Consider the following 27,687-nt stretch of genomic DNA (forward strand, 5'->3'; position numbering starts at 1 on the left):
GTACTTAACGTATTTTATAAAGGTAATCACTTCATAAAGCATTAAATTGTAAATCATGCATATGTGTATTTGTCTCATTTCCATATACCTTTCTTCATATTAGTATTTATTTATTAGATGATAGAAAAGTTCTTACAGTAAACATGTGTTTTACAATCTTTATTTACAGTATTCTGCTTGGTTACTTAGCAAAGTAGGTATTAATGAGATATAACCTTTTTTTAGTATGATCCATTTGCTGAGCACCGACCTCCGAAGATCGCAGACCGGGAGGATGAATACAAAAAGCACAGGCGGACCATGATAATTTCCCCAGAGCGTCTTGATCCTTTCGCAGATGGTAATTCTTTCCCACTTTTCTATAAGTATCCAAAAATTTATTTGTGTTAAGTTGTCTTTAGCCCTTTGATTTTTTTTGGCATGCTTATGAATTTGCTTTTCTTTTTTAAAATCCCCCCTTATTATAGATTTGTATAGATTTGGTTGAAGTCACAGATGCCATATTCTTCATCTTTATAATGCAAGTTTTCTTTCCAGGTAGAAGGACAAGAAAATAATGAGCCAATGCCATAGAAACGCAAAGGGTTAAAGGTTTTTCTTTTACTTTTGTTTTGGGTACGCTTTCTATACTTTGAACAAATGTGTTTTCCTGCTCAAAATACTTTCAAATTATTGAAAGTTTTCATTCCAAATCCTAGAATTTTAGGATTGTTACTTTTAAGAAACTATTTCTCACACTAGAGCTCCCCCCCCATAATGCTCTAAATATAGCATAGTAAATGCACCTACTTTGCTCTAAGCATACTTAAAATTAAAACAAAAGTATGTACAAAGACTTTGATATTTTTAATAGTTGAAGTCTGTTTTGCTAATTTTAGTGTGCAAGTCAGCACAAGGGGCATAGTGAGCCTGATGGAAGCTTTCCTCAGGTGAGTGAGTTTCACAATCAAAATTAGGTGCCTGTTTCTTAAAAATTAGATTCTGCTGCAGGTTTATAAGTTAGACTTTCAGCCTGCATGAATTAGTAGGGATATTCTTTTTTTTTTACTTGCATAATTGTAATTGATTTAAACATGTATGTCAGAATTCACAGGCCCATACTAACTGTCCTTAATTTCTTTCCTACAGCAGTACTGCTATATGCCAGTCCTGTCTGCATTCTTAAGGGTGCAGTTCAACACATCCTCTCTAGATTATGGTGAAAAAGTATTCCAAAGGAAGTCTTAGCAGAGCTAGTGTCAGAAAGAATGACACTACCAATTGGGCATGATCTTCAGCATAGGAAATGTCTTAGAATATTATTATTTTTTCCTAAATTGTGATGCTATACTACTTGTATAGCTAATTATCACATTTCTAAAGCATAGTGTGCCTCTTTGTGTCTTGTTATATGTTATTCGGGCTTCTTTAAAATACTTTGAGATTTGAAAAGCAAATACTGAAACTTTAACCAAGAGACTAACACATCTCTTTGTATACCGCTTTTCTTCTGTGTGCATCATAACTGCTAGAAGTAATTTATTTCAAGTAATATGTTTCCATTGTAATTGATAGTTTTTAAGAAATAAAAATGTTTCTGGGTCAACAAAATCTTTTTAAAAAATGTATGAAGCCCTTTTTAGTAACCTGACATCAGAATACGATTATAGGTATATTTTTAAAAATTGATTGTCTAAACTACAACTGTTTTAGAACACTGTATGAAGACCTTATCTAGTTATAGTTATTTATAGTCAGGATTTTAACAGCTTGCAACAGGTAATGTTTTGAATATAAATATCTTTCCAAAGTGTTACTAATGGTAAAGAGATAATTTTCTAGGCTTCTATTCTGCTGCTTGAAGTCAGAACTGCTGATGGAGACAAAGGCACGAAAGTGTACGTATTCCGGATTAGCAACCCAGGAACCCATCACTTCTGAAGACTCTAAACTGTGCTGTCATTTTGTTTTTATATGCATTAAAATATTTGTTTTAAACTGCTGTAGATATGTTTGTGTTCAAACAGGTTAAATTGATCAGCAAACTCAATAAAAAGTAAGATGTATAATTATTAAAGTTTTCCATCAAAAATAAATTAAACGATTATGGAATAACATAATATTAGAGCAGGGCAGATAAATCAGTTGAACCCAATTATCCTTTATTTATTGTACTCTTGTCCTGTTGCTGTTCTTTTCTGCAGGAGGGAAGACCCCTGATCCTAAAATGAATGCTAGGACTTACATGGATGTAATGCGAGAACAGCATTTGACTAAAGAAGAGGTATGTGAACATGCCTTTTTTTTTTTTTTTTTTTTTAAGATTTATTTCTATTTCTTTGAAAAGCAGAACAGCATTTAGAGACAGACAGACACACCAAGGGAGAGAGATGGATTGATCTTTTATCTACTGGTTCATTTCCCAAATGATTACAGCAACCAGGACTGGACCATGCGAAAGCCAGGAGTCAGGAACTACATCCTGTTCTTCCTCATGGGTGGCAGGGACCCAAGTACTTGGGCCATCTTCCGCTGCTTTTCCAGGTGTATTAGTAAGAAACAGAATTAGAAGCAGAGCAGTCAGAACTTGAACCCAGCACTCCAATATGGGGTGCAGGCAGCAGACTTACGTAGTTGAGCCACAACTGTGGCCTCTTGCTTCTTATTTTAATGGTTGTACAACACTGTAAAGTTGAGAATAAGAGGCATTTATATTTCTTTTTTGCTATTTGCTGTCCAAATAATACTTTAATAGTATTAATAAATGTTGAAAAAAAAAAGAATCTTATCCAAAAATCACATCACCTTTCAAATTAAATGCTTGATATTTCTATGATCTTTTCTAGTCTAGGCCCCTTGGCCAAATATGTATGTATGTATCTTAAAGTAGGTGTTTCCATGGGGATAAGGTTTATGGTGTGTATCTGAAGCCAATGTGTTAGGAAAAAGTCAAATGGTTACTCCCTGAAGAACTCCTAAATTCGACATTGATAGGGATGGAGAATTCTGAAATAATTCCTTTTGGCCTACAGTGATCATATTCCATTTTGTTTTAGTAGTTAGGCTTTATAACTGTTATGAATAATAGATTTATATGAATTAAATGGGGTGATGGAATCTCATTTTAAAGTCAGAGGATATATATCAGAACTAAATTATATGCAATACATAATCATTTTTCAGTCTTGTTAACTGCTTTTTATATGAGTCTTAATTGCTTGTTATGTGAGTTTTAAAACCTTACCTTTCATTGGAAGCATTTTGGCTCTTCATTGTTGATTGAAGATTTTAACTGTCTATGAAGTAAGGTCTTCTATATAAATTATATCCTTGCTTGTCTGTTTAGAAAGACATGTAAAACTGAAAATACAGAGAAGAGGAGATAAGGAATGAAATCATTGGTAGCATAGAAAAGAGAATGAAGTATAAAATATAAACATTAAATAGAAATGAATATTAGCATAAAAACATTGGAGACATTTTGAAGACAAGTATTATCTTTTCAAATATTTTTTCAGAGAGAAATTAGGCAACAACTAGCAGAAAAAGCTAAAGCTGGAGAACTAAAAGTCGTCAATGGAGCAGCAGCATCCCAGCCTCCCTCAAAACGAAAACGGCGTTGGGATCAAACAGCTGATCAGACCCCTGGTGCTACCCCTAAAAAACTGTCAAGTTGGGATCAGGCAGAGGTAATTTATTTTTATTTTTTATTATTATAATTTAAAAATATTGTTAGAGCGTTTGTTATTGTGCTTGATCTGCCATTGACAGGATATCACGCACTGAGTTTAAGCAGCAGCTACTTAGACTTTCACAGTCATGGGCTTAGAGGCTTGAGGTCAAAGATCAAAATGCCAGCAGAGTTGGTGTCTGAGTGCTCCATCTTGGCTTGCAGGCAGCTACTATCTTGCTGGGTTCACATGTGTCCTTTTCTGTGTTTTTTCTGCTTTGTAGACACTGGTCCTGTCAAAGATCCATCCTTATGGATCTCATTTAACATTAATTACCTCCCTAAAAACCCATCTGGGTTAGATAGAACTTTGATGTAAGGATTTGAGGATGACGGTTCACTCTAGATCACGGAATAAAAGAATGTTTCTTTTGTAATATTAAATATATATATATATAGATTATATATAGATATGTTACATTGTGGAGGTAGAGTACAGTGTATAGTGATCTTCCTTATTTTATATGTGGAGAACCTAAGCCTCTGACTACATGTGATAAATAGGTAACATTACTGCGTTGCCTTGGTCAACTTTCCTAGTGACTTTCAAATTTTCTAACCTTTAAAAATTATTTTTATTTCAACAGACAGAGAAAGATCTGTCTGTTGGTTTATTCCCCAAATGCCCTTCAACAACCAGGGATGGGCCAGGCCCTGGTCAGGAGCCTGGAACTCAATCCTTTGTGTGGGTGGCAGTGACCCAAGTACTTGGACCATCACCTGCTGCTTTCCAGCGTGGCTATTAGCAGGAAGCTGCTTAATATGCAACGTAGGTGCCCCAAATGGTGTCCCAATCACTGCACCAAACCCTGTCCCTAAAAAGCTATTTTTTTTATTGTAAAATATATGTGATGCAAAATTTAGCATAGAAACCACTTGGATTAATTACATTGTCAGTGTTGTGCAGCCATCACCATTATATATTTTCAAAATCTTTTTATCACCCCAGCAGGAACTCTGTAATCATTAAGCAGTAACTCCTCCACAGAGGAATTCTTACAGTGTCATGCCTATGATAGCTCCTTAGCTTCTTTATTTTAATTTAAATGTTTATTTTGATATACTTGAAAGGTGGAATGACAGAGAGAGGGGAAGTGGGATACTTTTTTTTTTTTTTTTTAAGATTTATTTATTTATATGAAAGTTGGAGTTACGCAGAGAGAGAAGGAGTGGCAGAGAGAGAGAGGAGGGTCTTCCATCTGATGGTTCACTCCCCAATTGGCTGCAATGGCCGGAGCTGTGCCGATCGGAAGCTGGGGGCCAGGAGCTTCTTCTGGGTCTCCCACAAGGGTGCAAGGGCCCAAAGACTTAGGCCATCTTCTACTGCTTTCCCAGGCCATAGCAGAGAGCTGGATCAGAATTGGAATAGCAGGGACTCGAACCGGCACCCATATGGCTGCGGCTTTACCAGCTATGCCTCAGTGCTGGCCCCTGGGAGATAGCTTCTATCCACTGGTACTTTACCCAAGTGCCCGTGATAGCTGGTGCTGGGCCGGGCTGAAGCCAGGAGCTAAGAACTCATGTTCTGAGCACCCTCAGACTCATCCAGGTCTTCCATGTGGGTGACAGGAACCCAACCACTTGGGCCATCACCTGCTGCCTCCCAGGATGCATTAAGCAGGAAACTGGATCTGAAGCAGAGCAGCTGGGACTCCAACCAGGCACTCTGATGTGGTGGGGTGCAGGCATCTCAAGTGACAACCTGCTGAACCGCAATCCCTGCCTTAGCTTCTTCATTTTTATTTTAAATTAATTTTTTAAAGATTTATTTATTTGAAAGGCAGAATTACAGAGAAAGAGGGAGAGACAACTTGCCCTTATGGTTCTCCCTTGTGGGTCACAGGGGTTAGTACTTGGGCCATCTTCCATTGCTTTCCCAGGCACATTAGCAGGGAGCGGGTCAGAAGTGGAGCATCCAGGATTCATAGTGGTGCCTACATGGAATGCCGGTGTCACATATGATGGCTTACTGGGGCTGCATTGCTGCCTAGTTTCTTCATTTTTATTTGATGACTCAGCTTCCTATTTCTCCTCAAATAGAAACAAAATCAGTACATATTCCCAATATGAAATCTACCAGTATACCTGTATCTTCCCATCTACTGTGCTCTCCCTCCCATTGTGATAAGTAAAACTGTTCATGCAACTTCACCATCTAAAACTAGCACTTCTTATGAACTATTTCATGTCCTCTTTTGTTGCTCAAAGACTCTTAGGTAACATCAGTTTCTTTTTCTTCCATACTAGGTTATCTGAGCAAATAGAAACTTACAGAAAAACAGATAAGCAGTTACCATTGCTTATCTCTAACACTTTGAGCAGTCTGTGCATGCTTTGTGTGTTTAACTGCTTCAGTGCTTTGCCTATACCATTCTACCTAAACATCTCTTCTAGGTTGCTTGACCTCCCATTAAGTTAAATTCCTAAATCTTCCCTTCCCAGCCCTTAGATTACCATATCATATCAATAAGTAGCATTTGACATGATAACCTTTTTCATCTTAGCATCTGGCTTTTAGTATCCTCACTGTCTCCTCACTGCTACTCCTGAGTCTTGTTTGCTGGATCCTTCTCATCTTTTTTTTTGACAGGCAGAGTGGACAGTGAGAGAGAGACAGAGAGAAAGGTCTTCCTTTGCCGTTGGTTCACCCTCCAATGGCTGCCACGGCCGGCGCACCGCGCTGATCCGATGGCAGGAGCCAGGTGCTTCTCCTGGTCTCCCATGGGGTGCAGGGCCCAAGTACTTGGGCCATCCTCCACTGCACTCCCTGGCCACAGCAGAGAGCTGGCCTGGAATGGGGGCAACCGGGACAGAATCCGGCGCCCCGACCGGGACTAGAACCCGGTGTGCCGGCGCCGCAAGGTGAAGGATTATTAGCCTAGTGAGCTGCGGCGCCGGCTCCTCATCTTTCTTGAAACCTTTGATTTTGGGATGTTCTCTGGCTTAGTCTTTGGAATCCCTTTTCCTTTTATACTCGCTGCTTAGATCTCATTGCTGTCTTTACATATCATCTGTATAAGAGAACCTCCAAATTATAAATTTGTCCCCTACTTTTCTGTTCTTAAGACCTCTCTGTTTGTCTAACCTTGATGGTTTTTTTTTCTTTTGTTTTTCTTTTGTTTTTTTTTTTGTTGTTGACCTTGATGTTTAATAAGCATTTCTCCCCCACCCCCAAACCCCCACCCCCGGCCAAGATTTATTTATTTGAAAGGCAGAGTCAGAGGGAGAGAGAGAGAGAAGTCTTCCATCTGCTGGTTCACTCCCCAGATGGTTGCGATGGCTGGAGCAGGCACAGTAGCAGGGAGCTAGATCGTAATTGGAGCAGCTGAAACTTGAACTGGCCACCCATATGGAATGTCAGCATTGCAGGTGGCTATACTACTAGGCCACAAATGCCAGCTCCTAATAGGCATTTCAGTGTCAGTATTTCTGAAATAAAGTTACTGATTTTCTTCACTCACTGCACCTCTCCAGCCTGTTCTTTCTTTGTTTTTTCCCGTATCTGTCTTAAGCCAGATAGTCATCCTGTATTTGTTTTTTTATATATTTTTAATCCTGTATGCTATTCATAAACAAGTTTTGTTGGTTCTGCCTTTAAATTTGTTTAGGATCTAGCTACTTTTTATGTATGTCTCTACCACCCTAGTCTAAATCACTCTTAGCTGCAGCCTAGACTGACTTGTAGATTTTTTTTCAATGTATCATCGAGAAAAAAACCTTTAGATCACAGTAGTATTTTCCCCAAATCCAGAATTGGGGTATACTAAACCCAGTACATAATTTCCAAACACAATTAGTTCAAGGTAGATCCTGAAGGTTCCACATGGATATGAGAGGATTTGATTCGGCTGAATATAAGTAATTACTAGCTTTTCTTTTTCTTTTTTTTTTTTTTTTAAGATTTATTTTATTTATTTGAAAGGCAGAGTTAGAGGGGGGGAGAGAGAGAGAGAGAGAGAAAGAAATAGATCTTCCATCTGCTGGTTCACTGCTCAAATGGCTGCATCAACTGGGGCTGGGCCAGGCTGAAGCTGAGGGCTTCTTCTGGGTCTCCCACTTGGATGCAAGGACCCAAGCATGTGGGCCTATATTCCTCTGCTTTCCCAGACACATTAGTAGGGGCTGTATCATAGGTGGAGCAGCTGGAACTTGAACTGGTGCAGCTGGAACTTGAACTGGTGCCCATATAGGATGCTGGAATAGCAAGGTGGTGGGTTAACCCATTACACTGCAATGCTGGTCCATTATTTACAAGCTTTAATTCTGTAGTTAACATTCAGTGTTATAGTCTTAAAAACTAAAATATAATTGTCTTGTTAGTAACTGTTTAACTCTGTGCTCATGATAACCAGACACAAGAGTTAAAGTCTTATAAAAGCTAGAATTTTCCAAGGCAGTGTTTTAAGAATAAATTTTGTTTACATTAAATTACTTGCTGTTTTGATAATGATATCTGAATTGGTGGAGGTTCTTTTGATATCATACGCTATCTGATGTCATATATCTACTACTAGTAGTCTCTGAACTACTGTGAAACATTTGATACTACGTAAATATATATCTATTAAAACAATTATCTCAAGGATTAAAATCATATGGCAGTATATGGTTGTAATAATTATGTAGGTAATTCTTAGAATTCATGAATTTTTATTATTATTATTACTATTATTATTTTGACAGGCAGAGTGGACAGAGAGAGAGAGACAGAGAGAAAGGTCTTCCTTTGCCGTTGGTTCACCCTCCAATGGCCGCTGCGGCCGGCGCGCTGCGGCCGGCACACCGCGCTGATCCGATGGCAGGAGCCAGGAGCCAGGTGCTTTTCCTGGTCTCCCATGGGGTGCAGGGCCCAAGTACTTGGGCCATCCTCCACTGCACTCCCTGGCCACAGCAGAGAGCTGGCCTGGAAGAGGGGCAACCGGGACAGAATCCAGCGCCCCGACCGGGACTAGAACCCGGTGTACCGGCGCCGCTAGGCAGAGGATTAGCCTAGTGAGCCGCGGCGCTGGCCAGAATTCATGAATTTTTTAAAATATTTATTTATTTGAAAGTGTTACACAGAGAAAAGAGAGGCAGAGAGAGAGGGAGGAGTCTTCCATCCGCTGTTTCGCTCCCCAGTTGGCCGCAACAGACAGAACTGCGCCAATCCGAAGCCAGGAGCTTCTTCTGGGTCTCCTATGCGGGTGCAGGGTCCCAAGGACTTGGGCCACCTTCTGCTTTCTCAGGCCATAGCAGAGAGCTGGATCGGAAGTGGAGCAGCTGGGTCTGGAACCGGCGCCCATATAAGATGCCGATGCTTCAGGCCAGGGCATTAACCCGCTGTGCCACAGCACTGGCCCCCAATTTGTGAATTCTTTTACCCTACATGGTACAAGTATGCTCCAGTTTGAAAAGTATTGATGTAATTGGAGCTGACACAGTTTTCTGTTGAAAAGAAACCCTAGTGATTTTCTGAAAATCACAGAGATATTAATGGCATATCCAAGATATACACTTAGAATATTTTGTTTTTAAGTCTAAGATTTTTTTAATTACACCAAGTTGAAACTTTATATTGTTCTTTATCATAAATATATTTGCAAGAAAGTGGGTGTCTTTAAAGAGAAGGATAGTTTATGCTAACTATTTAGAGAATAGAGCTAAAACATTTTTGTTTAACAAATTTTCTAGTTATTTCTGTGTGAGTATGTAGAATAATTTTTTTTTTCTTTGTTAAGACCCCTGGGCATACCCCTTCCCTGAGATGGGATGAGACACCAGGACGTGCAAAGGGAAGTGAGACTCCTGGAGCAACACCAGGCTCAAAAATATGGGATCCTACACCTAGTCACACACCAGCGGGAGCTGCTACTCCTGGACGAGGCGATACCCCAGGTCACGCCACACCAGGCCATGGAGGTGCAACTTCCAGTGCTCGTAAAAACAGATGGGATGAAACCCCCAAAACAGAAAGAGGTACTTCTCCAGTCTGGATTTTTGTTGGTTGCAGTGTTGCCTTAAGGTTACTTTGTGTTCCTGTTCCCCAGTAGTTTGTTTTGTATGTTTTGTAACCCATGGAAAAGAAACACAAAAAACATTGAAGAGTATAAATATGAAATAGAATATCAAAAGTTTAAATGTGTCTTCGTTTTAGGAATATCCTGTTTCTGATCTTAATCATATTGAATATATTAGATGTTTGAGAATAAGCAATTCTACTTTAACAGTGATTAATAATATGGTATTACTGGCTCATTCTCTTTAAAGATACTCCTGGGCATGGAAGTGGTTGGGCTGAAACACCGCGAACAGATCGAGGTGGAGATTCAATTGGTGAAACACCAACTCCTGGAGCCAGTAAAAGAAAGTCACGTTGGGATGAAACACCAGCCAGTCAAATGGGTGGAAGCACTCCTGTTCTAACCCCTGGAAAAACACCAATTGGCACACCAGCCATGAACATGGCTACTCCTACCCCAGGTACAAACTATTCCATTGGAAATAATTATTTTTTCTCCTGGAAATACTTTACTTTTTCTCCCTTTGTGATTTTCTGTGCACTATTTTACTAAGAAGAGGATAAGATAAGTCTCGGGGGATAGTCATTTGGTGCAGAGGTTAAGATACTGTATGGATGTCTGCATCAGAGTGTCTGGGATGAGTCCCCCAGCTATGCTTCCTGATCTAGCTTCCTGCTAGTGTGCATCCTGGGAGGCAGCAGGTGATGGCCTTGCCCAAATTCTTGCTACCCACATGAGAGACCTGGATGGAGTTCTAGGCTCCTGGCTTGTCCTGGTCTAGTCCTGGCTGTTGCAGGCATTTGAGGAGTAAACTGGAAGATGGAAGATCTGTCTCCTTGCTTTCTTTCTTACTCTGCTGTTCAGATAAATCCAAGTTGTTTTTTTTTTTTAAAGTATTGGCTTTTATAATATTGAAAAGCAAAACATTAGAGTTGTTTAACTGTATTATGCCCAGTACCCATGGAATGATAAGGTGTTGCACTATAGGTTGTTGAAAAATTTGCTTTTATTTTGTAGGTCACATAATGAGTATGACTCCTGAACAGCTTCAGGCTTGGCGATGGGAGAGGGAGATTGATGAGCGAAATCGCCCACTTTCTGATGAAGAATTGGATGCTATGTTCCCAGAAGGATATAAGGTAGTAACAGTGAATGTGGTGGTATTTAGCGTATGAATTTTAAGTGTTTGTTGAATAAAATTGACTCATTAAGTTTATGTTGGCCTTGCCCAAATTTACTATTGCCACTTCATTTCTATTTCCAGTTAAATTTCAGTTTCAAAAAGTGACAGAGGTGTAGAAAGCATGAGTCTCCTTTGAAGTTAATACTTTTTTTGAAAGTGAGAAACCTCAAGGGCTTTTATGGATTATATAGATAGTTTGCTGCTTCATTACCAACAGTCTCAGGATTAAGCTCACATTAGATTGTAACTTGTTGGAGCCTCAACAAGATTATATGTAATAAAGTTCATAAATTGCTAATGGGCACAAAGAATATTCTTTTTTTTTTTTTAATTTTTTTTTTTTTTTTTATTTTTTGACAGGCAGAGTGGACAGTGAGAGAGAGAGACAGAGAGAAAGGTCTTCCTTTTGCCGTTGGTTCACCCTCCAATGGCCGCCGCGGCCGGCGCGCTGTGGCCGGCGCACCGCACTGATCCGATGGCAGGAGCCAGGAGCCAGGTGCTTTTCCTGGTCTCCCATGGGGTGCAGGGCCCAAGGACTTGGGCCATCCTCCACTGCACTCCCTGGCCACAGCAGAGGGCTGGCCTGGAAGAGGGGTAACCAGGACAGAATCCGGCGCCCCGACCGGGACTAGAACCCGGTGTGCCGGCGCCGCTAGGCGGAGGATTAGCCTAGTGAGCCGCGGCGCCGGCCAAAGAATATTCTCTTTACCAGCATAGCTTAAGTTTATTTTGAACTATAACATTTTCTAGGTACCTGGTACTTAGCCTGTTTACTGGTTTAAAAGTAGTCTGGTTAGATAGCCTAGTGTTATAATCTGTGGACTCATCTTGTGAGACCCGTACCATTGGGGAGAGTGGAGCAACGATGTTCTTCCCCAGTAAGCACTGGGGACAGGCTTCAGTGAACATGTCTGTCTGTATTAATGACTGTGTACACTTTTAAAGGGCAGGCAGAAGGGGCATAACTAATTAAGGGCAAACAGTAACTATAGAACAGAACCAACACTGGGTGCCATTATGCCTCTCCAATCAGTTTGAAGGATAACCTTCCAGGTGGGCCTGGCCACACCCAGGAGCAGTTTACCTGATTGGCAGAAGGCATGAGTTGGGGGAAATGTGCCTGAGGCTCCCGCTGCCTGCCAGTAGTCAGGCTAACTGCATAGGCTAGGCAGGCAGTCGAAAGAGATCACTCACAGTAATCAAGGCCAGAACCTGTCATTTTAATACTTTTAGAGAGTCTTCTGCTAGTGACTTGCTTTTTTTGTGTGTTTTGTTTTTCACCTATGAAGTCTCTATGAGAATATAGAAATATATTTAGTGCAGTGGAGGATGGCCCAAGTGCTTGGGCCCTGCACCCCATGGGAGACCAGGAGAAGCACCTGGCTCCTGCCATCGGATCTGCGCGGCGCGCCGGCCGCGGCGGCCATTGGAGGGTGAACCAACGGCAAAAGGAAGACCGTTCTCTCTGTCTCTGTCTCTCACTGTCCACTCTGCCTGTCAAAAAAAAAAAAAAAAAACTTAAAGAATATAGAAGTATATTCTATACATCTATATAATATATTATATAGTATATTATATAATATACAATATACTTTATATATTATATAATTATATTAATTAATATACTCATATAAATTATATATTAAGTCCTTATTAGTGATTATAGAAAATAGATTAAGTCCTTAATGTAGACTGTTATCAGTGGACTGGACATGAATTTCAAAGGCCTCTTAACTGCATATAAATTGTACTTTATTGAAAATGGTTAATTATTGGTTCATCTTGGTTCATATACAACTAGCAGTAAATAAAAAGTGGTTAACTACAGATAGTATCAATATACATTTAGTAAAATTTAAGCTTTAAAACTTTTAGATAATAGTGTATGCTTATTTGAGAAGACTTCTAGGCCTATTGACATGCTCAGGAAGTTGTTTTTGTTGCTGTTTTTAAAGCTTTCTGCCAGCTTTAAGAAAATAGAAATTCTTTTGTTTTCAGCTTGCATTAAAAATTTTTTTTTACTGGTTTTGCAAAAGGTTTATGTATTGTACAGGACTTTTTTTTAAAGTATCTTGATTCCAATTTTTAATGCGATTAACTTATTTTTTGTAGAGTTCTTAAGATTAGTTCTTGTATAGGTTTGCATTTGCTTTTGTTCTGGTGCCAAAATATGCTTTTTGGTATAATAATAATGTAAGATTATTGCTATATGAATACTTATATTAGATATTACTTTGCTTTATAGCACTTTATTTGTATTCACTCACTTAGAAATTATAAAATCTAAGTAGTTTAGTAACTTGACAGGTTGATTCACTAGTATACTTATATAGACTAATACTTGAAAGTGGTCAGAATTTTTCACTTATTTTAGCCTCATTTCCTTCACATTCCTGGTATACTTGGTTTTAATTAGCAGATGAGAAATGGAAACATTTTTCATAAACATTTTAAATTGACATAATTAAAGATAGAAAAGCAGGGGATAGGATTTAGTAATTTTTTCCAAATAAGTAAAAAGCTTTCTAGCTATTAAAGTGTAAAATACATTAAGTGCAAATGTTATTCAATATGTGGTTCTTAAATCCATAAGGCTAGGACAAACCTAAACTCTTTCTAATTTTATTAGGTACTTCCCCCTCCAGCTGGTTATGTTCCTATCAGAACTCCAGCTCGAAAGCTGACAGCAACTCCAACACCATTGGGTGGTATGACTGGTTTCCACATGCAAACTGAAGATAGAACTATGAAAAGTGTTAATGATCAGCCATCTGGAAATCTTCCATTTTTAAAACCTGATGATATTCAGTACTTTGATAAACTATTGGTAAGTGATAATAGCATAATGAAATTAATATTTTTGGTTTGGGAGTTCGAATTATGGTATCTCAACATACCTTTAAAATTTTTTGTCTTTCTATAGGTTGATGTTGATGAATCAACACTTAGTCCAGAAGAGCAAAAAGAGAGAAAAATAATGAAGTTGCTTTTAAAAATTAAGAACGGAACACCTCCAATGAGAAAGGTGAATCCCAGTTGCTCATTATGTTCATATTTTTTTGTTTTAGATAATTACAGTTACCTTCTTGGTTTTTATCCAGGGATAGTGTAAGGGGAAAAAAATGCATGTTTTTTTTTTAGTTTTTATTCCAAAAATCTTAAATTAATAGGAATGTTGAAAAAATGAGATTCTTTTTTTAAAAATCCTTAAGGCCTCTGTAATATGTTTCAGGCTTTAAGGCTGGTGAAATATGTGAAATATTATATTCTTGTGCTTCTACTAAATTACCATTTTTTTTTAATAAAAGATTTATTTATTCATTTGAAAGAGAGAGGAGAGGCAGAGAGAGAGAGAGAGAAAGTCTTCCATCCAATGGTTCACTCCCCAATTGGCCACAATGGCTGGAGCTGAGCCTATCTGAAGCCAGGAGCCAGGAGTTTCTTCTGGATCTCCCATGAGGGTGCATGGTCCCAAGGACTTGGGCCATCTTCTGCTTTCCCAGGCCTTAGCAGAGAGCTGGAATGGAAGTAGAGCAGCCAGGTCTGGAACCGGCATGCATATGGGATACTGACGCTTCAGGTCAGGGCATTAACCTGCTGCGCCACAGCGCTGGCCCCCTAAATTACCCTTTTTAAATTAACTTTCTGTTACAGAAGTTCAAGTTCCAGAGTAGCTTGAATGGAAATAAACTTAGGTCACTATACAAACTGTAAAAGTGTGCAATATAAAGTAGAAAATCTTCCTGATGTAAACTGCTCACTCAAAATGCTTGTTACAAAGAAACCACCTTTTTCTCTACTTTTCCCCTCAGGCTGCATTGCGTCAGATTACTGATAAAGCCCGGGAGTTTGGAGCTGGTCCTTTGTTTAATCAGATTCTTCCTCTCTTGATGTCTCCTACACTTGAGGATCAGGAGCGTCATTTACTTGTGAAAGTTATTGACAGAATATTGTACAAACTTGATGACCTCGTTCGACCATATGTGCATAAGGTTTGTGATTTCCTGGAGTAGTGTTTCTAATAGTTTACTATTTTGATTTTTTAATATAAAAGAAATTCCACAAAAATTGACTTTTTTCACCAGATGATGTCTGTGGTATTGAAATTTTAAAAATTCTAAAAACGCAGCTGATTCTTTTCTTTTTTTCCTTAATTTATTTTGTTTATTTTTTTATTTTTATTTTTTTTAACTTTTATTTAATGAATATAAATTTCCAAAGTACGACTTATGGATTACAATGGCTTCCCCCCCATACCGTCCCTCCCACCCACAACCCTCCCCTTTCCCACTCCCTCTCCCCTTCCATTCACATCAAGATTCATTTTCGATTATCTTAATATACAGAAGATCAGCTTAGTATACATTAAGTAAGGATTTCAACAGTTTGCTCCCACACAGAAACATAAAGTGAAAAATAATAGATGATTTTTTTAAATGATGATGAAATCAGATCAGACCTATTGTCATGTTTAATCCCAGTGAGAGTCAAGTTGGGAGTTAATAATTTCTTTTTTTTTTTTTTTTTTTACAGAGGATCAGTTTAGTATGCATTAAGTAAAGATTTCAACATTTGCACCCCCATATTTTGTTTATTTTAAAAGCAAAGTTATAGAGTGAGAGAGAGAGAGAGACTCCATCTGCTGGTTCACTCCCCAAGTGGCCGCAACAGCCGGGGCTGGGCCAGGCTAAAGCTAGGAGCCAGGTGCTTCATCTGGGACTCAGATGTAGGTGCACAGGCCCAAGTACTTGGACCATCTCCCGCTGCTTTCCTAGGTGCAGTAGCAGGGAGCCAGTGGAAGTAAAGCATTTGGGACTTGAACCAGTACCCATCCGGGATGCCAGCATTGCAGGCAGTGAACTAACCAGTTACACCACAAAGCTGGCCCCAAGTAGCTGATTGTATACAGTAAAAAGGGAAAATTTACTCCCTTGTAAGATGTTCAAAGCCAACCAGTTTTTTTTTTTTTAATTGATGTATTTCTAAACTGTGTTATTTGAGAATTAAAATCCATCTTTTTTCTGTTGGTAATTATGGTTTTTTAAACTTTTGAGTATTAGTTTATGTGGGTAATAGTTCTTAAAGTTTCATCTATATCTGAGATTTGAAATTATATATAATACACTTAATTTCTCCCTTGATTAAAAAATACTGTCAATTATAAGCTTGCTTTGTTTACTTCTGTTATGAGTGTAGCATCAGTAATTGATGTGAAAATGTAGTTCCTTTTCCTATTTCTCTTTTTCAGATCCTTGTGGTCATTGAACCATTATTGATTGATGAAGATTACTATGCTAGAGTGGAAGGCCGAGAGATTATTTCTAATTTGGCAAAGGTATTTACATTAAATTTTTTTTAAAGATTTATTTTACTTATTTGAAGGAGATACAGAGAGGTAGAGACAGAGAGAGAGAGAGAGAGAGAGAGAGAGATCATCCATCTGCTGGTTCATTCCCCAAATGACCACAATAGCCAGAGCTGAGCCGATCCGGAGCCAGGAGGTGCCTCCAGGTCTCCCACATGGGTACAGGGACCCAAGGAATTGGGCCACCCTCTGCTGCTTTCTCAGGTGCATTATCAGGAAGCTGGATTGGATATTTAGCAGCCAGGACTCCACTGGCACCCATATGGGATGCTGGCACTGCAGGCCAGAGCTTTAACCCACTGCCACAGCCACAGCCCCTAGGTTAAATTTCTAGAGAAGAAAGTTTATACTTATTGATGGGATTATCTTATTATGGGAGAGAGTTGAGGGTATTTGTGCTCATGAATACTTTCTTTTCTTTTTAGGCTGCTGGTCTGGCTACTATGATCTCTACCATGAGACCTGATATAGATAACATGGATGAATATGTCCGTAACACAACAGCTAGAGCTTTTGCTGTTGTAGCCTCTGCCCTGGGCATTCCTTCTTTATTGCCCTTCTTAAAAGCTGTGTGTAAAAGCAAGAAGTCCTGGCAAGCAAGACACACTGGTATTAAGATTGTACAGCAGATAGCTATTCTGATGGGCTGTGCTATCTTGCCACATCTCAGAAGTTTAGTTGAAATCATTGAACACGGTAAGCTGCAATATAACTGTCTTTTATGTGACATATGTCCTGAAATTTGGGCTACTGATTGAGCATAACTGCATAAGCCCATTTATTTTATGATGGGATTTATGATATCATCTAACAGGCTGTAGTTCCTACTGGCTTTTGCCTAATACTGTCTAACGTGAACAGATTTTATAGTTTGGCTAAATGGTTAGAGCAAGCTAGAATCTGGATGACATTTTAGAAATTAAGTAATGTTGATGCATAGTTAAAACCTGTGATTGATTTTATAGGTCTTGTGGATGAGCAGCAGAAAGTACGAACCATCAGTGCTTTGGCCATTGCTGCCTTAGCTGAGGCAGCGACTCCTTATGGTATCGAATCTTTTGACTCTGTGTTAAAGCCTCTGTGGAAGGGTATTCGCCAACACAGAGGAAAGGTAAATATGCTAGTTAGATTTTTTCTTTTGATTTCTATTCATTAAAGTTAAAGTGATACAATTGAAGTATTATGTATTTTTTATGTCGAAATAGGGTTTGGCTGCTTTCTTAAAGGCTATTGGATATCTTATTCCTCTCATGGATGCAGAATATGCCAACTACTATACTAGAGAAGTGATGTTAATTCTTATTCGAGAATTCCAATCTCCTGATGAAGAAATGAAGAAAATTGTGCTGAAGGTAACTGTTCCAGATGGTTCTGGATTTGTTAATCTAAACTGGGTTTGTTCTATGCTCCAAGGTATTTTAAGGCATTTTTTAGAAAAAAATGTATGTTGTTACCAGTACTGTATTTTGATTTGTTACTATTTTTTTAACCATTTAGGTGGTGAAACAGTGTTGTGGAACAGATGGTGTAGAAGCAAACTACATTAAGACAGAGATTCTTCCTCCCTTTTTTAAACACTTTTGGCAGCACAGAATGGCTTTGGATAGAAGAAATTACCGACAGGTGAACTTTAATTATGAAAAAAGTTTTCAAAAATTCTTTCATCTAATCCTTAAGTCAGTGCATGTTGCCCTTTTTTTGGTGAGGGAATGGCCTCAGTTTATATATACTTTGTTATGAAAGTTGGATATTAGCCAGTTAGCTTCTATTTTGATTTTGCCTTCTAGGGCAAATACTCAACTCTGCTTTATCTAGTAAATTCAATGCTTTGTCTGGCTAAATGAAACATGGATGCAATATTACCCTTAAGCAAAAGCCCTCAACATTTAAATTTTTTTGATCACTTTGATCAGCGTTTAATAAATAGGAGTTAACCATTTTCAGCATGTTTGCTAGTTAAATAGTATGCTTAGAGTATTTGATTTTCATATTTTCTTTAAAGAATATTATATTAAAATTACTCTTTTTTTGGTCTTTTTAGTTAGTTGATACTACTGTGGAGTTGGCAAACAAAGTAGGTGCAGCTGAAATTATATCCAGGATTGTGGATGATCTGAAAGATGAAGCTGAACAGTACAGAAAAATGGTGATGGAGACAATTGAGAAAATCATGGGCAACTTGGGAGCAGCAGATATTGATCATAAACTTGAAGAACAACTGATTGATGGTATTCTTTATGCTTTCCAAGAACAGACCACAGAGGTAATGATAACTAATTTTTATGGCAAGTTGCCACTTTCATCACTTTCATATCTGTATAAAAAGGAATTTTTCAAGCAAATATCACTAAAAAAATTTAAAATTTGGAGTTTTAAAATGTTCATAGTCTCAATTACTAATAAATTTTTTTCTACCTCAAGGTTTTAGATGATTTTTAAAGCAGTAGCTATTTGGATGGTTGGAAAAGAGTAAATATTAGTATATTTCAACTGTCTAGTCATAAAGAAACAAAATTTTAGGCCTCAGTGAATATCTTCTTTCATTTAATTTGGCTTTTTTTTTTTTTTTTTTAAGGACTCAGTAATGTTGAATGGCTTTGGCACAGTGGTCAATGCACTTGGTAAACGAGTCAAACCATACTTGCCTCAGATCTGTGGTACAGTTTTGTGGCGTTTAAATAACAAATCCGCCAAAGTTAGGCAACAGGCAGCTGACTTGATTTCTCGAACTGCTGTTGTTATGAAGACTTGTCAAGAGGTAAACTTTGATACCACACTATTAGTTCTTCACCATATTGTTTAATATAAACAGTAATGTTTTAACATCGTTTCTTTTGTTACAGGAAAAATTGATGGGGCACTTGGGTGTTGTTTTATATGAATATTTGGGTGAAGAGTACCCTGAAGTATTGGGCAGCATTCTTGGAGCACTGAAGGCCATTGTAAATGTAATAGGTATGGAATTTGCTGGTCATGTGAGAATTTGTTTTGTTTTTAACTTTCTCTGGGTTTTTGCAAGTAAAATATAGACTCATAATTAGGAGTAGGGTAATTTTCATTTTTTTTAAAGAACTTTGAGATTGTACTTAGGTTGAGGGATGTCACAAAAGTCATCTTGGAAAGCCCTTTATGTTTTAGTTTAGAAAGAAAAAGGGTAGCTTAGGATCTAGAAGAATGGTGTGGGAATAGTCAACTCAGAAAGTTTGAAGTCATGGGATAAAGGACCCTAGTAGAACCAGTATGTCAGCTGAAAATACTGGCTGTCATGTTCTATCATGGGTAGTGTGGGGGGAAGCAACCCTAAAGTTTTAATTTAGTTTTGGAACAAAATATTATGTTTATTCAATCTTGAATTAGTAAGTGATTATTATACTGGATTTTTTGCCTGCCATCAAGTTCAAGGATTATAACCAGGGGAAAGTGAATTGATCAAGTTATTGTCTTGTCTTTATTCATACCCAGGTCTTTAAAAACTATTCATATAGTTTTCTCACTCAAAGTAAATACACAACAAATGATCTTGGGTGTGGAAAGCAAAATTTTTTTTAAAGGGCAATATGATAAAGCAAACAATGGCGTCTTGTGTTTAGTCTTTCCTTATAATTGAACATAACTGTTGCCGAGAGTTGCTCCTGAACTTAAGAGTGTCTGAAATAACTATCAGGGGTCAAAATAACTGGTTGTAATAGCCACCATTTTCTCATTTTTAGTAAGTGGTTTTTAATGCAATACAGATCATTGAACTGTTGGATTTTAGAGCTCTTAAAAGCTCACAAAAAGTTCAGCCCAGTCCAGTCCTCTATACTTGAAGATAGTGATTTGCCAAGAATCAGTTACTCAGCCACTTATGGGGCTCTGGTTTGCAGGGAGTTGTAAACCATACTGTTTGTTAGGGAAACATGGGAAAACAGCAATGGAGAGAGAATCAGAGCAAGCAGTTCTAGTTAGAGCAAGAGCCCCTGCCAGCTGCCTCCTTTTTTCTCTCTTCATAGGTGTAAATACCATCCAAGTATGCCCTGCATTGCAGGGAGACTGGAGATCTGTTTGTTTTGCAGTTAAAGGGTAAGGGGGCCCTTTTGGAAAATTTTGCTTTAATTTACATGTTTACCTCTGGCTTATATTGTTTGTATGGCCGGAACATAAGCTGTCCCCATGTTTAAATGTCAGTACACAAATACATTTCAGAACCAAATAAAAACTTTTTTTGTTATTGAGTACTCATCATTCCTTAAATCACTTCACTGGTTTCTTTCATTTCTATGCATAATCAAAAGTTGTTAATTAAAAAGTTATAAACAGTTCTGAGTCTGGTCAGATTCTGGGGATTTTTCTTGTTTCATAGGCAGCTCTGAGTTTATATTTATGTCTAGTAATGTATAATACATTGCTGAGTAAAAGGAAAGATAAAGTTTGCATTTCAAATGTTAATTAATACTTTGTGACTTTTGTTAAATAGGTATGCATAAGATGACCCCACCAATTAAAGATCTGCTTCCTAGACTCACCCCCATCTTAAAGAACAGGCATGAAAAAGTACAGGAGAATTGTATTGATCTTGTTGGACGTATTGCTGACAGGTATGCAGATTACTTAAACATTTTCATAAATAATATTAATTTGCAGGCTTACTTTATTCAAACGGCAAAATTTGCCAAATGTTGCTGATGTAGTATATATACAGTCATGCTCTTCAGTATCAGTATTTTCAAATTTTAATTTGAATGGTAATGGAGAGCAATATAGTTTTAAGACTAAGCAGCCTTTCTGTAGAATAAGAATTTTTTTAAGATTTATTTATTTATTTGAAAGAGTTACACAGGAGAGGCAGAGAGAGAAAGAGAGGTCTTCCATCCGATGGTTCACGCCCCAGTTGGCCGCAACGGCTGGAGCTGTGCCGATTGGAAGCCAGGAGCTTCCTCCAGGTCTCCCACTTGGGTGCAGGGGCCCAAGGACTTGGGCCATCTTCTACTGTTTTCCCAGGCCACAGCAAAGTGGAGCAGCTGGGTCTTGAACCGGCACCCATATGGGATACCAGTGCTGCAGGCCAGGGCGTTAACCCGCTATGCCACAGCGCTGGCCCTGGAACAATAATTTCTATTTAGCGCTTAAAATGAGTTGTCAGCTTTGAGAAATGAATTTGCAGAATGACTTTTTAAAATTTAATGTTACCTTCAATTTTTTTTTATTAGGGGAGCTGAGTATGTGTCTGCAAGAGAATGGATGAGGATTTGCTTTGAGCTTTTGGAGCTCTTAAAAGCTCACAAAAAAGCTATTCGTAGAGCAACAGTCAACACATTTGGTTATATTGCGAAGGCTATTGGGTGAGTATTATTTACTCCCTTTTTTTTTTTTTTTTAAAGATTTTGTTTTATTTATTTGATAGGCAGAGCTAGAAAGATTTTCCCTCTGCTGCTTTACTCCCCAAATGACCATAACTGCCAGGCTGGAGCCAGGCGCTTCTTCCTGATCTCCTACATGGGTGTAGGGTCCCAGGTACTTTGGCCACCCTTGCTGCTTTCCAGGGATGATAGCAGGGAGCTGGGTCAGAACTGTAGCAGCCAGGACTCATATGGGATGCAGCATTGCAGGCAGCAGCTTAATATATTATACCGCAGTGCCAGCCCCTATTTACTTCCATTTTTAAAATTACATTGCAATAAACCTCTTTTGGTGCTAAAAATGTATCTATTAGAAATCTCAAGCTATGGTATGAGAAATGCACGGAGAAAAATGATTTAGCCATTCACTATTTAATTTTAATTCCCTGCCTAAAATTTTAATTGAACTAAAAAAGGGGAGAGGCTCTGGGATTTGATTTAATCACACTTCATGATTTTTTTCGTGGAGAGGAAGCAGTACTGTTTTCAGAGTAATGTCAATTTTTTGTTCCTTTTTTATTGTATTACTGAAAATACTGAGGCAGGTTTTTTGTTTTAAGATTTAGTTATTTGAAAGGCACAGTTCGGGGGTATGGAAGGCTTCCATCTACTGGTCCACTCTCCAGATGACCTTAAGGGCTAGGGCTGGGTCAAGCCAAAGCCAGGAGCTTCTTCCAGGTCTCCAGTGTGGATGCGGGACCCCCGGCATTTCCAGGCCATCTTCTACCATTTTCCCAGACCACTAGCAGGGGGAGCTGGCTCAGAAGTGAAGCAGGTAGAACACGAACCAGCACCCATATAGGATGCCAGCATCACAGGCAGCATCTTTACCCATTGTACCTCAACAGCAGCTCCCAATATCACATTCTTAATATCTAGCATAATTTGAGACTCGTGTTACTGCCTTTTGTGTTTTTAGAATGTTAACCCTATGAGTAATTTATAAACTCCACTGAATTATAACTACTTTTTTTGATATTATCTATACGTCAGAACCAAGCTAGGAGAAATAATAGATACAGAAAATAAGATACTACCTATACATGTGGTTTAGTGTATTCAAGAAATAGATGAGCCAGATTAGGTGGAATTCTATGTAGTACATAAGAAACTTTGGCTTTTAAAATGTTTAAGTAAATGTGTTTATAGTTCAGAAAATTCAAAAACTGAAAATTAAATTAGAGAATAAATTCGTTTGAGTTAACTTTTTTCTTTAAAGTAGATATTCATATGTGTTCTTAAGTGGAAGCAATTCCAGTATTCCATTTTATCATAAGATTACTGAAAATCTGGTCATTACCTATTCCATTCTATTCTGAAAAAAAATGTTGATTATGATACAATAGTGTGTTGACACATTTTTTTTCCCTCCCTCAGTCCTCATGATGTATTGGCTACACTTCTGAACAACCTCAAAGTACAAGAAAGGCAGAACAGAGTTTGTACCACTGTAGCAATAGCTATTGTTGCAGAAACGTGTTCACCTTTCACAGTACTCCCTGCCTTAATGAATGAATACAGAGTTCCTGAACTGAATGTTCAAAATGGAGTATTAAAATCTCTTTCCTTCTTGTTTGAATATATTGGTGAAATGGGAAAAGACTACATTTATGCGGTAACACCATTACTTGAAGATGCTTTAATGGATAGGTAAGTGATATGAAGTAAATGTAAGAAAATAATTGTAATTTTTTCTTTAGGTAAAACCTACTGAAGTGGTTATGAGAACTATTTGTTGTGATGCTGTTGAAGAAGAAATATCTAACCTGGATTTTTACAAAACTGTACATTTGACTTCAAGTAATGAATACTGCTGTAGTGGTTCCTAAAATTTTCTCTTGCGAATGTGATACCCTCACCCCATTTTTAATTACTTTTCATATCTGTTAGACAATACTTTTTTTTTTTTTTTTTGACAGGCAGAGTGGACAGTGAGAGAGAGAGACAGAGAAAGGTCTTCCTTTTCCGTTGGTTCGCCCCGCAATGGCCGCTGCGGCCAGATCCGAAGCCAGGAGCCAGGTGCTTCTCCTGGTCTCCCATGCAGGTGCAGGGCCCAAGCACTTGGGCCATCCTCCACTGCACTCCCGGGCCACAGCAGAGAGCTGGCCTGGAAGAGGGGCAACCGGGACAGAATCTGGTGCCCCGACCGGGACTAGAACCCGGGATGCTGGCGCCACTAGGCGGAGGATTAGCCTGTTGAGCCACGGCGCCGGCCAGACAATACATTTTGAAAAGCAGTAATTGATCGTTTGTTTTAAAAATTAGTCAAATATAATTAGAGGAAATGATAAGCAATAGTTAACATGGCAGAGACCTGATCTTCATGATTTTTATTACAGATTAAAGAAATTTCGCTTAAGCTTTTGACCTACTGAATATGGCTTGCCAGAGCCACACTGTTTCCATTGCAGACCCCTGGTGGTTCAGTTGGTGTCTCTCAATACAGTATTACTCAAATTAATTTGACAGATTTCTTTTTTTTTTTTTTTTTTTTTTTTTTAATTTTTGACAGGCAGAGTGGACAGTGAGAGAGAGAGACAGAGAGAAAGGTCTTCCTTTGCCGTTGGTTCACCCTCCAATGGCCGCCGCGGCCGGCGCGCTGCGGCCGGCGCACCGCGCTGATCCGATGGCAGGAGCCAGGAGCCAGGTGCTTTTCCTGGTCTCCCATGGGGTGCAGGGCCCAAACACCTGGGCCATCCTCCACTGCACTCCCTGGCCACAGCAGAGGGCTGGCCTGGAAGAGGGGCAACCGGGACAGAATCCGGCGCCCCAACCGGGACTAGAACCCGGTGTGCCGGCGCCGCTAGGCGGAGGATTAGCCTAGTGAGCCGCGGCGCCCGCCGACAGATTTCTAATACCTTGTACCATTTAGACCGATGTAACCTTAAACACAAAAGTAACTGTAGGTGATGTTTATGAAGCAAAGGTGGAGAACCTTTTTTCTGTCAAGGGCCATGTAGATATTTATAACATCATTCACAGGCCATAAAAAATTAGCCTGATGTAGATTTACTGAGTTTCGAGTCCTGCCTATGATTGTCTTGGCAAGACCAGACCAAATCATTTTGCAGGCCTTGTATGGCCAGTGGGCTATACCTTCCCCATCACTGGCATGAAGAAAAGAAGAAGGTCCATATAATAGGGCAAAGAATTGTTTCACTGGCTCATTATTTTACAGGAGAGATAAATTACTTAAGTTAGAGCCCATTCAGTTTCTATTATGTGCAGATTAAAGATAACCCATTGGTGACCTTCTAAGAGGGCATTTTAACTGTAATTGACAAATTATCAGAAGCTTTATTTGCAAGACATGGAGACAAAATAAGAACTGTTTTCTGGAAGAGGTTGGCCACCTACTGTGGAACAAAGTGAGGGTGAATCATCCTTGAAGTACATTGTTTGGTGAGAAGTACCTGAGCATCATAGGGTCATTGATAAATGTGAGCTGCAGTTAAAAATTATGTTCTGTGTACTAATAAGGTAGTAACTCCATCAAAAATTGTGAAATCAGACGAATCAATACTTTAGTGGGGAAAAATTATGAATGAAGAACTTTGACACTGAATAAATCAGACATTATAATAAATGAGAACAATAAGGATGTTAGTAAATACAAATTGTTTTCTTACACCTTGAGGTGTTCTTACTATCTTTGGGGCAGAGTGTGTGAATTCATTTTCATACCCATCACAAATCTGATTGTGTTACCTGATGCTTATACTCAACTATAGAAGGATTTTGATTTGTCATAAACATAAAATCAGTTAACCTAGGAGATGATGTTTTTATGTAGGTTTTTGTATAGGTTTGAAAGAATTGTTTATCTTTTTTCCTCTCTAGAAATTGAATCTTGAATTAAGTTTCTAAATTCTTATGAATATTTCCTGTAAAACTAAGGAACTAACGCTATCTTAACAATGAATTCTTTCTGTCCACTGCAGGGACCTTGTACACAGGCAGACAGCTAGTGCAGTGGTACAGCACATGTCACTTGGGGTTTATGGATTTGGTTGTGAAGATTCACTGAACCACCTGTTGAACTACGTATGGCCTAATGTGTTTGAGACATCGCCTCATGTAATTCAGGCTGTTATGGGAGCTCTGGAGGGTCTGAGAGTCGCTATTGGCCCGTGTAGAATGTTGCAATATTGTTTACAGGTAGGTTAAAGTTTTTTTTAAAAGATTACTCAACAAGAAAAGTAATTCTGTTCAAAATACTAAATTAAGTTGTTATTCTGATTATTGAAAGGATGTATTGTGTCCATAAGGGGAGGCTTAGATGTTATCTTTGCCATTGTAATTTTGTTTTAAAAGATTTATTTTATTTATTTGAAAAAATTACAGGGGCTGGCGCTGTGGTACATCTATGGCACTGGCATCTCGTGTGGGCACTGGTTCGAGTCCCAGCTACTACTCTTCGTATCCAGCTCTTTGCTATTGCCTGGGAAAGTAGAAGATGGCCCAAATATTTGGGCTCCTGTTACCCGCATGGAAGACCCAGAAGAAGCTCCTGGCTCCTGGCTTTGGATTAGCCCAGCCTTGGCTGTTGTGACCATTTGAGAGTGAACCAGTAAATGGAAGGCCTTTCTCTGTCTCTCTCTGTAACTCTGCCTCTCAAATAAATAAATAAATAAAATCTTTTAGGGGAAAAAAAAAGGGAGAGAGAGAGGTCTTCCTGCCACTGGTTCACTCCTAAGCTGGCTGCAACAGCTGGGGCTGAATCGGGAAGAAGCCAGTAGCCATGAGCTGCTTCTGGTCTGCCACATGGGTCTAAGGGCCCAAGCACTTGGGCCATTCTCTGCTGCTTTCTCAGGCCTGTTAGCAGGAAGCCGGACTGGAAGTGGAATAGCAGGGACTAGAACCAATATGGGATGTGTATAATGGCAAGTCTACCTACTGTAATTTTTTTTTTTTTTAAAGATTGTTCATTTGAAGGGCAGTTAGGCAGAGAGAGAGGTCTTCCATCTGCTGGTTCACTCCCCAGATGACCACAAAAGCCAGAGCTACACCGTTCTGAAGCTAGGGGCCAAGAGCTTCCTCTGGGTCTCCCACGCGGGTGCAGGGGCCAAAGGATGTGGGGCCATCTTCTACTGCTTTCCCAGGCCATAGTAGAGAGCTGGATCAGAAGTAGAGCAGCCAGAACTCAAACCAGTGCCCATATGGGATGCCAGCACTTGCTGCGCCACAGCACCAGCCCTGCCCATTGTAATTTTAATTGCAGGCTCTTGCCACCCCCAAAGGAAATGTTTTGAATCACAGCTTTTATGATTTATTAATTGTGTTAAGTTTACATATGTTCTTGAAAATTCTGACATGCCACCTTTCCATTGTTCTAGGGTCTGTTTCACCCAGCCCGGAAAGTCAGAGATGTGTATTGGAAAATTTACAACTCCATCTACATTGGTTCACAAGATGCTCTCATAGCACATTACCCAAGAATCTACAATGATGATAAGAACACTTACATTCGTTATGAACTTGACTATATCTTATAATTGTTTATTTTGTGTTTAATGCACAGCTGTTTCACACCTTAAACTTGCTTCAATTTGGTGATATAAACTTTTAAACATTGCAGATCAGTATAGAACTGGTCATAGAAGAAGAGCTAGAAATCCAGTAGCATGATTTTTAAATAACCTGTCTTTGTTTTTGATGTTAAACAGTAAATGCCAGTAGTGACCAAGAACACAGTAATTACGCGTACTATACTGGAGGGATTTCATTTTTAATTCATCTTTATGAAGATTTAGAATTCATTCCTTGTGTTTAAAGGGAATGTTTAATTGAGAAATAAACATTTGTGTACAAAAGCTAATTTGTGTGTGTTTTTTGAACATGACTTGTAAAATGCAGAACTTTGATAAAAGCATTGGTTTGTGCAGAATAAATGGCTTACTGTCACCTGGTTTATAGAAATTAGCAGAATACAAATTAAATAAAGTGATGGCATCTTTGTCAAGATTCTGTTGTTCTGTTGGTGATGACAGCAAGAAGAGTAGCTTTGGGGATGATCCCCCTAAACTCAAAACCATTCCATCACTTTAGAAAAA

General features: G+C 38.8%; 1 protein-coding gene across 6 annotated transcripts in view; it reads left to right on the forward strand.

Moving 5' to 3' along the window:
• The window catches only part of SF3B1 (splicing factor 3b subunit 1), a 41,193-nt gene extending 13,741 nt beyond the window's left edge, over positions 1-27,452 (forward strand). The window contains exons 4-26 of one of the 6 annotated variants that reach the window (XR_011387178.2): positions 226-340; positions 2,184-2,263; positions 3,498-3,668; positions 9,427-9,664; positions 9,956-10,168; positions 10,726-10,847; positions 13,521-13,718; positions 13,815-13,916; positions 14,704-14,883; positions 16,140-16,226; positions 16,682-16,952; positions 17,222-17,367; positions 17,462-17,608; positions 17,754-17,879; positions 18,298-18,519; positions 18,832-19,014; positions 19,100-19,211; positions 20,249-20,318; positions 20,713-20,833; positions 21,446-21,577; positions 23,012-23,284; positions 25,576-25,792; positions 26,971-27,452. Coding sequence is in view for 3 of the 6 variants with exons in the window: in XM_008258870.5 (XP_008257092.3) it covers positions 226-340; positions 2,184-2,263; positions 3,498-3,668; positions 9,427-9,664; positions 9,956-10,168; positions 10,726-10,847; positions 13,521-13,718; positions 13,815-13,916; positions 14,704-14,883; positions 16,140-16,226; positions 16,682-16,952; positions 17,222-17,367; positions 17,462-17,608; positions 17,754-17,879; positions 18,298-18,519; positions 18,832-19,014; positions 19,100-19,211; positions 20,713-20,833; positions 21,446-21,577; positions 23,012-23,284; positions 25,576-25,792; positions 26,971-27,129 (3,615 nt within the window). In the remaining 3 variants the exon portion in view is untranslated. Of the gene's footprint in view, positions 1-225; positions 341-537; positions 2,036-2,183; positions 2,264-3,497; positions 3,669-9,426; positions 9,665-9,955; positions 10,169-10,725; positions 10,848-13,520; positions 13,719-13,814; positions 13,917-14,703; positions 14,884-16,139; positions 16,227-16,681; positions 16,953-17,221; positions 17,368-17,461; positions 17,609-17,753; positions 17,880-18,297; positions 18,520-18,831; positions 19,015-19,099; positions 19,212-20,248; positions 20,319-20,712; positions 20,834-21,445; positions 21,578-23,011; positions 23,285-25,575; positions 25,793-26,970 lie in introns of those variants that run through there. The other 5 variants (XR_016231981.1, XM_008258870.5, XM_051849300.3 and 2 more) reach the window with 5 other exon arrangements.
• The last annotated feature ends 235 nt before the right edge of the window (positions 27,453-27,687 follow it).

The sequence above is a fragment of the Oryctolagus cuniculus genome, chromosome 3, assembly GCF_051225735.1.
Source record: "Oryctolagus cuniculus isolate XC-2025 breed Fujian yellow rabbit chromosome 3, ASM5122573v1, whole genome shotgun sequence".
Lineage (NCBI taxonomy): Eukaryota > Metazoa > Chordata > Mammalia > Lagomorpha > Leporidae > Oryctolagus > Oryctolagus cuniculus.